Source organism: Halyomorpha halys, unplaced genomic scaffold, assembly GCF_000696795.3.
Source record: "Halyomorpha halys isolate HHAL.00 unplaced genomic scaffold, Hhal_1.1 Scaffold363.1, whole genome shotgun sequence".
NCBI lineage: Eukaryota > Metazoa > Arthropoda > Insecta > Hemiptera > Pentatomidae > Halyomorpha > Halyomorpha halys.
This window is the reverse complement of record NW_027106613.1, coordinates 885453-896218: the sequence shown is the minus strand read 5'-3', so window position 1 is coordinate 896218 and position 10766 is coordinate 885453. Positions and strand designations below refer to the sequence as shown.

The following is a 10766-nucleotide window of genomic DNA, read 5'->3' as shown; positions in this document are numbered from 1 at the left end:
TAGCTTAAATTACCTTATTGTATCTTATTGTTGTAATATTCTCAGTTGTCTTTTTTTGTATATTATTAGCCCTGATGCAAAGTGGAGCGAAACTTCGGACATTAAAATAGTTTTAAACCATTTGTTCTTTTTTTGACCGCAACCCTGACCATCTTCTTATATTTAAATTTTTACGGTCAACTATACATACATATACATGTACAATATGTTTCTACTATTTTTCTCTTTACAAAAAATTTCTTCTCAGTCAAATAAGCATAATTACTAACCTGCTTAGCTTCAACCGCCGCAGTATATTCCTTGCCAAAACTAAGTTCAGTAATTGAAACATCGTCTAAAATTATATTAAAGTCTCTAGCACGTTCGATTAGTTCCTTCCTAACCAAGAGAGATACCTGAACATCAGAATTATATAGTTAATAGAAGGATTATACAAAAACAAAAGACATGATCCTGTGAGAATTTCCTTAAAATTGATTAATATTTACTCAGTTTTACCGATAGGATCCGAGTCTTCAATTGTGCAATTATCAAGAAATGGTCCGAGCCAATGTTAGCACAACAGCATTTGCAATCATTAAGCAATGAGGATTTATACCTGACTCTCACAAGGACATGGTCAATCTCAGTGTTAGTTGCACAACTCTTCCGTCCAAATTTCTACTATGTTCCAAGAGGCACTAATTTGTGTTGGAAACGAGTACTACCCACAAGCAGACCCGAAATTCACTTATTAGCCTTAAGGCTTTCCCTTTTCCAATTTGGAAATTAAACTCAACAGCCACTATTTACACATGAGTCGGGCAATCATCAAAAACACTTTATATGAGAGACTATAACTCTACGAACATGCTGAGTTTTACCAAGAATTTGAATTCATTTTTAAACTGGACTGAGGCAGTTTTAGTCAATACAGCTTTGTGCACTACAGGCGATGTAGTGCATTTGTGAGAACATGTGAAAAATAAGAATAAAATATTCTATAAAAAAACTGGATCGAGTCAGTTTTGAAACTGATCGCATAACATAATTTACAACCAGTTATTATAATGAAATAAATTAATACATATTTATTTCTAATGAAACTTGATAATTGACTGTTAAGTTGTTTCTTCTATTTTCATTTCCATTAGCTTTGCAGAATTTAAGGATCTTATAATGCCTTATTAAATAGAGCTTGCTAAGGTTTTTGAACTAGCTAATACCTCCAAGGTATCTTCCCGTTATGCATGAAACCACAAGGTTTTTAATCATCCTCACTGCTTCTTTTATATTATTATATCATAGAAATGGATAAAAATACAGCATTCAGCTACATGCCTGGCTTATTTAAACTGCATGCCTTCAAATAGTAGGTTATAGACTTGCCAGTTTCCAAATGTCATTCCTCAAATTGCATCCTTCTCTAAGTTTATGCTCTGATCCTATCCTAAGCCTATCTAATTATCACATAGAAGACTTACTTTCAAACCACTCTTTTTGTTTTGTACGATTGATGTTACAGACAAGACTCATTAAAGTATATGAAAACAGCATCCTATAAATGAAAAAAAGATAAGAGAGAAATAAATAAAATCAAGCATAGAGCATGCAAGGAAAATTCTCACAGGGGCACTTGATATGAAACAACACAATTAGGTTAATCATTTTCGATTAAATTCATAAACATAAAATTATACAATCAATGAATAACATTTCTTCATATGAAAGTCAAATTTGATCAATTATTATCTTACTAGATACGGAAGTCCAGAATATTTTCTACAAAAATTTAAAAAATAGGTTTAATATATTTTTGTAAAGATTCATAATAAAAATACATCAATACCTGTTGCCTCTGAGTAATCAGCTGAGAAGCATTGAATTTAGCCACAACCGATTTGAGAACTTCATTACAAATCGAAGGCAGAACTTTCTCATCATAGTCTAGACCAAGTTGTCTGTACACATAAGGCAATTTGCTTGAGTCTGGTCTTGAAAGTACCCTCAAGGAAATATTAATCATCTGCAAATCCTTGGATCCAGTAGGCGATGAAATTTTTCTAGGTCTTGATCTGCATAACAGAAATTGAATTCATTAGTGAAAATCTCATTGGAACATAGCTTATAAAATTATTTTTATAGTGCTTAAACAACTAAGACCGACACTGTTTTTAATGTAATGAAATATAATAAGCTGATATATTTTGAAGTTTCCAACTATGTTGTAAAATACAATGCACTCATAGTGTGCAAGACACATGTTCCAGAGTGGTGGTGGAAAAATTATGTTAGTAACAGATCAATGGGAGCCTTCATGGGCTCAACGGGAAAACCTCACGAAGGAGCAGGCAGGTTTCCTAGCCATGGAGAAAGCAATACACCTAGAGAATCCAATTGCTGATAACATTAGGATCCCTTAGTCCCTGGGTAAGAGGTATCATTATCTTTTACAGCGCCCATCACCCTTAAATGAGTAGAAATAATTCATAGTACATTAAATAGCCTCAGATATAGACCGTCTATTCAGAAACAATATGGCATAGACAAGATAGTCTGGCATATCGGATCTAAGAAAAGAAGTAGAATTTATTGAAGAAAATATAAAATTGATATCTTGGGTGTGGGTGAAGCTTAAAAGAAAGGAACGAAGCAGTTGAATAACGGCTACACTCTGCCACTCTAGGATTTCAAAGGGGTCCTACTGCAAGAAAGGGGTATTGTCATGAAGAAAGAAGTTATGGCCAGGATTGAAGATTGGCAACCAGTATCCTCTTCTATTATGCTCCAACTGAGGATACGGTTGTCGTTGACAAGGAGCACTTCTGCATGGATTTGGCAAGACTAGTTTCTCCATGCAAAGATAATAATAGAAAAGGAATAATTGTGGAAGACTCCAACAGGCTAAGATCAGTAATTAGCCAACATGATGGCGAAAGGATAATAAATTTCAATGGAAACTACCTAGCAGAATTATGTGTAAACGACAACCCCATAATAGGTAACTTTTATAGCTAGTACAACACCTGGAGCTAGAGGAAAATAGGAAAGAATATATACAGACCATTGCACAGGTTAAGGAGTTTTGAGGATTTATGGAAGGATTGGATGTGTCAACATGATGTAGCTCTGCTATAAGAAACTAAACAAATGAAAGGTGATAAAAGTAGATAAAGATATTTTGTTTATTACAAAAAAAGAAATATTTTATTCATACAAAACCCATATCACGGAGAATAAAGAAAAATAAAGTCCCACTAATTCTATTTAAGTATCAATATCAATTAAATGTCTGCCAACTAGGGCAAGGAAGATACCAAAGTAAAATATAAAATAAATAAAGTTTATGTTAATTTATATATTATAACAAAAAGTATACCTTATATCATAAACAATGGGATACTGAAACCAAGGTATCCTAAAGTGAAGACCCTCAGGGTAAACTTCTTTCTGAATTCCACTGAGCCTGCTGAATATGATTGCTCGGTGACCACCTTCAACTAAAACAAAACAATTTTTTCATTTAATAATTATTTATTTGCCATTTACTTACATTTTGAACTAAAATAATAATTCATACCCTTGGAAGCACGTTACTACAATAACTGTATTAGGTTAATTGGTCAAAATGTTTTAGGCTTTATTGGACTACCAGAAGTTTTATGGAGGAAAAATATATGATAGGAAAAAAAAAAATTGAAATATTAACAATCAAATAATTTAGAAACCAACAGGAAATTAAACCATAAAATCTATTCAGAAGATCTATAATTTTTTTCTTTCTTAAAATACATTTCTGAAACACCAGAAATTGATCACAAAAACATATTAGTAAAAATTTTCGAAGATCTTTATCTGTAAATAATTTCCAGAAACAAAGTATTTATAAATCATAATTTTAAATAAAAAGTTCTGATTTATTTTTTAAGATTCTTTAATACAAATCGTAATATTTGAAAACTTGTTGAATTCTTCAAAAATAAGACTTGTGAATGAAACAAAATAGTTACCTTCAAGCAATACTACTTTTTTAAACAGAGGATATACAGTTACTCTATATCGTGAAAATATAAGTCAGTTCTAATTATGTGACCTTACTACTATCATTGTAAATTTTACAATTTTACCCTGTTTCAAATTACTGTTGACTTTTATTTAAACAATGAACATTTCAGGTCTTATACCAGAACAAAACAAAAAAGAAAAGTAATTAAATTGATATTTGGTAAGTACTGTTATAGTAAACCTATGCCAAATTGTTAGGTTTTTCCTTAAATTTATCGCAAATAAAGCCTAGCTGCCTAATCCCTCTATTCAACACTTAAGATCTGTGAGCTGGAGAGATAGATTGGCCTGGGTCCGAGAGAACCAAACTCTTAATCCACTGAACAGTGCTTCATGGGGTTCCCGGATCGCAAACTTTACCAACAGCTATTAGAGTGGAATTTTTTGTTCTTTTAATCACAAAGAGGTAAGAACTCCATTAACTACAGAGTTACACTAACAATGAAACAAATTACATTGGATAACACAAGTTTTGAGATTTTCAGAGCCTAACCAATTTATTTTTATTAATGTATAATGATAAGAGGGAATGTTGTAGCCATGGGGTAAGGCGGTGTGGCTACTAACTCCAAGAACCCGAGTTCAAATCTGGCTGGGCAGAAAATTGTTTTCTGTTACACTGTGGCCGTGAGTCAACTCCTGTGGGTTCTGGAGCCTTCCTGGGGTCCACCCCGCCTCGTACATTGGGTAAAAATTTGACAGTCGAGCATGATTCTGACCAAATCACCTCCTTGCACAACCATTGGTCTAGTAACAGTACTTCCTTACAAAGTACTGAACCCCTGACCCTTCATGGGTTGTAGCAGTAGAGATTTTAATTTTTAATAACGATGATGATAAGATAGTTGACCGTGGGAAATATATATGAGAAGATGGCAGCGGGTAAGATCATGGTACATGGCAGACTTACTAAATATTAATATCACATCAAATTACATTTGATGATTATCAATTAGAAATATTGAAATCAAATTATTCTCATATCAACCACCCTACTAAAATAAAAGTACACTAATGGAAAATTTTCTGAATAATGAGGAAATAAACTTTTTCCTAAAGAAAAGAATTGGTTCCTATGTTATGAAAAGTCCCTCTAGGCCTACTAAGCAACATTAAATATCATTGGACTGGCCAATTGTTCTAGATTCAATACAACAAATAATGCAGATAAAAATTAAGAACTGAACAAAACCAAGTTACAAAATAAAATTATTAATAATACAGAACAGAAATATTACTTTGGGTATAATCTTTGTACCAATTACATTAATGATATATTTCATCATCTTCTAAACAGTACTCCCAACAAGCCACAATAAAAAAAAATGGAAGTATTATTCTGAATAATAATTAGGTAAGGTACATAAAAAGAATTTTATACAGTGAAATTAATACAAGATATTTTTAGTTAAGATATAACTTATCTCAGCAAGAAACCTCACTTACCCGTATACATAGATTGACTTACTCCATAAGCTGTAGCACCGGCAAATGCTAATAGTTTTAAACCTAATCCGACACCTTTGGGGTTTTGACTAAAACGCCCAGCTAAATCATTCAACTTGCTTTGAGCCATGGTTCTTAACAACTGTAGCACACTAACAAAATTATCTTTAAAGTAGAAAAATGTAACGAATAACAACGTGATACTTCAGACCAGTGCCGCCTCTATAACAGGCTGGGAACCTACAATTTTCATTGATGGGGGAATGACATAACAAATTAAGTAGCTATTGTTTGTTACATTGGGAAAGATATTGCATTTTAGCCATTATTTCAATTTTTTGCCGATTTAGATAATATAAAAGTGATCAGAGCATAATGCCCATTGTAGAAATCAGAATGTTTTAAACAGTATGGTTATATTACACGGATGCTTTAAGGTCATGTATTTATATGAATTAAACCACAATATGTATTTTATGAAAATTTATAAATAATCTAAAATAATTTTACAATTAATTAATTAAACCTAACTAAATGAAATTCAAACTTGGAAAAGAGATGGTTATTGGAATATAAGACTAACTGAAATGTGAACAATGATTTCCATGACGTCATCAGAGGACACATTTTTAATTTATCGCGACATTCTACATTCTTACCTATTTATTATCTGACTCAATAAGTAGAAATATAACCAATAAAACTTCTAAATACAATAACTGTACTTCTACCATCGTAACAGTATAATGTGATGTAAATCCTTCACTGCAATAATATTAGACTGTCTGTAATATTACAAGATAGTTTGCTGTGGGAAATAGATATACAATAGAGAGAAAATTATTTAGAATCTGAGACATTTGATCGTAAAATTGTTGTTGTTTCATACCATAGAAGTGACTCACTTTGCTCCTTAAGAAAAACAATACTCCACTGTAGTTAAATGTTTCGTGTTGCTGAGTGGAAATCGCAAAAGGCCCAAGAAGGAAATTTTACCTTCCGATTGGTAGTTATAAAGTACAACAGAAAAATAATTCGAGTCGTTAATCATGTGTCTATTTAAAATAAACACGAGTTGAGAATTTGACTAGTCCTCAAAGACTAGGAACATGATTGCATAATGGAATGAATACGGTTGCATTCTGATTCATAAATCGTTTAAGTTCTTATAACCATCTATTCTATTTTTCCTGACGTGAATTTGTCTATGAATTTACTACTGTAGTGTAGGCTATAAAAAGATCTAATTATGACAAAATTGGGAGATATGCTATATTTCGCTGTTAAAGCTACAATGAATTATCTGCATTCAAAATCTAATCAGACCATTAAATAGTCAAATGATCAAAGAATTTGTTAATCCAAGTAGGAACTGCATATCATAACATGCGGCAGAGGGGAGCGTTAAATTATAAGTTAGTTTGGCTTATTTTTATAACTTTTGACTAGGTGAAGCCGCGATGTTTTTTAATTTCTAAATCGACAACCCTCGTTAAGATTTGTATATAAAAGTAAAAGTACGTATTGCTTACTATGAATTAAAATAGGGTTCATGTAAAAGTGTTTGAACAAACCGAACTTATATAGAAACAGGGAAGAGGTACATTTATACTTACGAGAACGTAAGAAAATACATAACCTATCATAAATTAAGTAATTATTTTTGTGTTCTATTTCTACATTCACCTGAAACAAACACGACCTTGTTCTCAATACAGTTTATTTTCTCAATACAGTTGTTAGCTACAACAGGTAGTTTGGACCTTTATATTAGTTTTTATTAAACATTTAGTTCTGCCTCATTTTTATAAAACATCTATATAAAATCGTATTGTGGGTCGGTCCACCATATGAGCTTAATATTTTTTATTTATTATTCAATGTTTCTAAATTACAAGATACTTTAGAAATCTAATAAACTGAAAATTTACATGGTGAAAAACAATATCAAAATATAAAATTGAATTACTTTATTGAAAGATAATCAACGATACTCGAACTACCTCAGAACATCTTGAAGGCTAGATATGACACCAGCGCGAATATGTACGCTTGGAGATGTTTGACAACACTTGGAGACCCACCAAAGTCTTCTTCATCGGCGTCTATTTCAATTCTAGCTTCCCGTTCCTGAATCAATTCCACTTCCTGCGGTGGTTCCGGAGATATCTTCTTACATGGTGGATCTTCTTGCTCAGCTTTCGACTTTACTCTTCTCTTGCGAGAAGGGGCATATGATCCATTCACCCAAGATCTAATACTCATTACAAAATTATCTTATATAGTTTGATTTATGCTGCAGTAAATAGTGATCTCATAAGTTTCTTTTTAAATGAGGTGAAAATAAATACATGGAAAACAAGAGTTATTTATAATGATATCATTACCCTTCAAGTTGATGTAAAAGTTGTCTTGGACTTTGTTAATGCTTTTTATATCAGCATTTATCGTTATTCTTGGCACAAAAAAAGTGTAATTAGAATCAATTGAAGGGAGTATGTCAACATTTGGATCGACAGAGATACTTTTAATTTAGCTATTTAGTAACATCATGAGAAATTTTTCATAATATTGTTTGAAGGAAGACTTAATGGGGTTACGAAAGTGTAACCTTTAAAAAGCAACCTACCGAATAAAGCAACATATGGCTTGGTTATAGCTTATTGTTCCTTCTCTTAGGAACCTACAAAGGGCGCATGTATTTACTGTCTTCTTTTGAGACGCATAATTCAATAATCATGTTTACATAATTAGTTTACATTTGACACCAATTTTTATAAATGTTTTATTCTTTCTTTTTTTTTTAATTGTACCAAACGTTTTTAATAAAAAAAAATTGAAACAAGAACATGATCTTTTTAACGAGATACAGTCGCGAGCTCTTGCGACAACTAATAGAAACCCGCTCAGTGCGCTACTTAATAAAGAAATTTATAAAAATTTTCCCTTGGAGTAGACGAATTTTTGTTCTTCAGAAGATATATTTCAAATATTATAATCTCAAGTATCTTAATTATACCAATTATATAAATCATACTAGTCATGAAAAGAGTTCATTTAAATGTGATCAATCAAGAACAACTCATCAAATGAATAAAGAAGTAAAATATTGATATATCCCATGGACCATGATTTGGCAGCTGAACCACCAGCGGAACGGCCCCTCCCCGCTCCAATAATCTACTGGCGTAAGCCAAACAAGCCACATAAATAACTAGGATGTTATACAACCTTATAATGCCTAAAGGCAATGAAAGGTATCGATAATACCAGCTGTACATATGGCACACCTCACCATATGTACACATAAGAAACAAATTTAAAATTTTAGGAGGGTACGAAAAAAAAAAAAAAAAAAAAAAAATTTGGCAGCTGAATACTTATAGTGAAGCCGAAAATATTCTATGCCAGGAAAATGGTAGCCAAATTGAATTCCTAAAATATCTTTTAATGGGAAAATGACGTGCAAGATCTAAATAAATGGAATAGTTGAAAGTTTATTACTCTCAAGTTAATAAATATAAAAAAGAAGTATTTTACGATATATTATTTTTAATTTATATTGTTTTCTCTTCGTAATGTGGTAATTGTAGTTGACCACAGATTCAATATGAGATGGTACATCTTTTAGTACTATCTTATATTTGTTATTCATTATATATATGGATTTTTTTTTTATCATTGTACATCTTTTGTGCATTCTATCGCGTATATTTTCTTACACTTACATCAGCAGGTTAATTTAATTTTTTATTATTTATATAGAACATTGGTTTAATTAATTTTCATATATTTTCAAAATTACTCTTTTTCTAACATTTTCAATATTTGATATATTTGTTGCCATTTTATGATGTATATTGTTTTCTCTTGGATATTGTTAAATATTATTCTTATCTTTGCAATACATACACGTGTATATAATTTTATTTTTTTCTGAATTATTGCAATGGAAAAGCATTTGCTCCAACCTTGTCCATCTCGGTCGCGGCTGTCCTCTTTCTTTTCCTTCCACAAATCCAAATAATTTCTTAATGAGTGAGTCACCATCCATTCTTGCGACTTTTCCAGCCCACTGCAGTCTTGAGACTCTTATATATTGTATTTTAATTTTTTTTCTTGAATGTCATTTAAGTATGAGCAAACAGACGCGATGAGAACCATGTCTCTGAGGCATATGTTAGTATTGGCCTAATTATTGTTTTATACAGAGTGATTTTGGGATTTTTCGACAGAAAATGGCTTCTCAGTGCTTTTGCCAGACCAAAATAACACCTATTTTCTATAGATATTCGCCTATGTATTTTGGGCTGGGTTTTTTCAGCTCAGATGAAGGTCTGAAATCCAGGCCAAAACGTCGACAGAAATTAAATAAGTTCTACTTATTTGTGTATTATGACCAACCGCTTCCCTGACCCCCATCTCATTTTTTCTCTTTAGTTATATATTTAATTGTAAAGTTATTTATGAGTTGATTTAATTATATAAGAATCACTTCTTTTCGAATTCGAGATTTCGACAGAAATACATATTTTGAGTTCCCTGAGTCCAAAAAACAACAGTGTGCCTTTATGTAAATCGGCTGATCGGAAGTGCCAGTGTAGAATCTTTATAGAATAGATTTTTCACATTTTTTCGAAAACGACTTTGATTAAACTCGTCAAATCAGTATAGAATTAAACAGTCTCTCATATTTGCTACGTTTTGTCCTCATTGAAATAGTCTGATAGGGCTTAAGGACGAGTTTCTAGAATATCTTCCCCTAAAGTACCTTCAATTTTTGTTATTTGAAAAAAAGAAAAAGAAACAGTTCTCATTTTTAGCAATAATAAATACAAAATAATAAAGAATTTTATAAATAACTACAGGAGGAAAATGAAAACAAAAATAGAAATTTTAGAACAACAGCAAAATAAATTGTATTTCTTCAAATTTTTGCCTTCTCTGTTTTTTTGTTTTTTCTAAGCTGCTATGTTTATTTTGTAAGTTTTGGTTCTACCTATAAAGTCAACTTATGTTAAATTCTGTTTTGTTTATTTTTTTTTAAATGAGCATTGTTTAGAATCGACCTCCGGTAGACGGATTTTCATTGCCGAAATATTTTGTTTTTGTTGTTTTTTCTATGGTTATAATATTTGTGTTTTTATAAACAAAAGTAATTGTTAATGTTATATTATTATTACTAATGGATTGAATTTAGGTGGTTATACTATACTAGGAAGGTTTACTGATTTAAACTCTCGATTGATTTTTAAATTATAGAAATGCATCCCAAA

General features: G+C 31.4%; 1 protein-coding gene across 1 annotated transcript in view; it reads right to left on the bottom strand.

The window, feature by feature from the left end:
* The window catches only part of Phb2 (prohibitin 2), an 11497-nt gene extending 5645 nt beyond the window's left edge, over positions 1 to 5852 (bottom strand). Inside the window, exons 1-4 of the mRNA XM_014422256.3 lie at positions 5491 to 5852; positions 3359 to 3479; positions 1829 to 2054; positions 270 to 395 (exon numbers count right to left, since the gene is read on the bottom strand). Coding sequence (XP_014277742.1) covers positions 270 to 395; positions 1829 to 2054; positions 3359 to 3479; positions 5491 to 5620 — 603 coding nt within the window. The 5' untranslated portion in view covers positions 5621 to 5852. The remainder of the gene's footprint in view (positions 1 to 269; positions 396 to 1828; positions 2055 to 3358; positions 3480 to 5490) is intronic.
* Positions 5853 to 10766: the final 4914 nt, after the last annotated feature.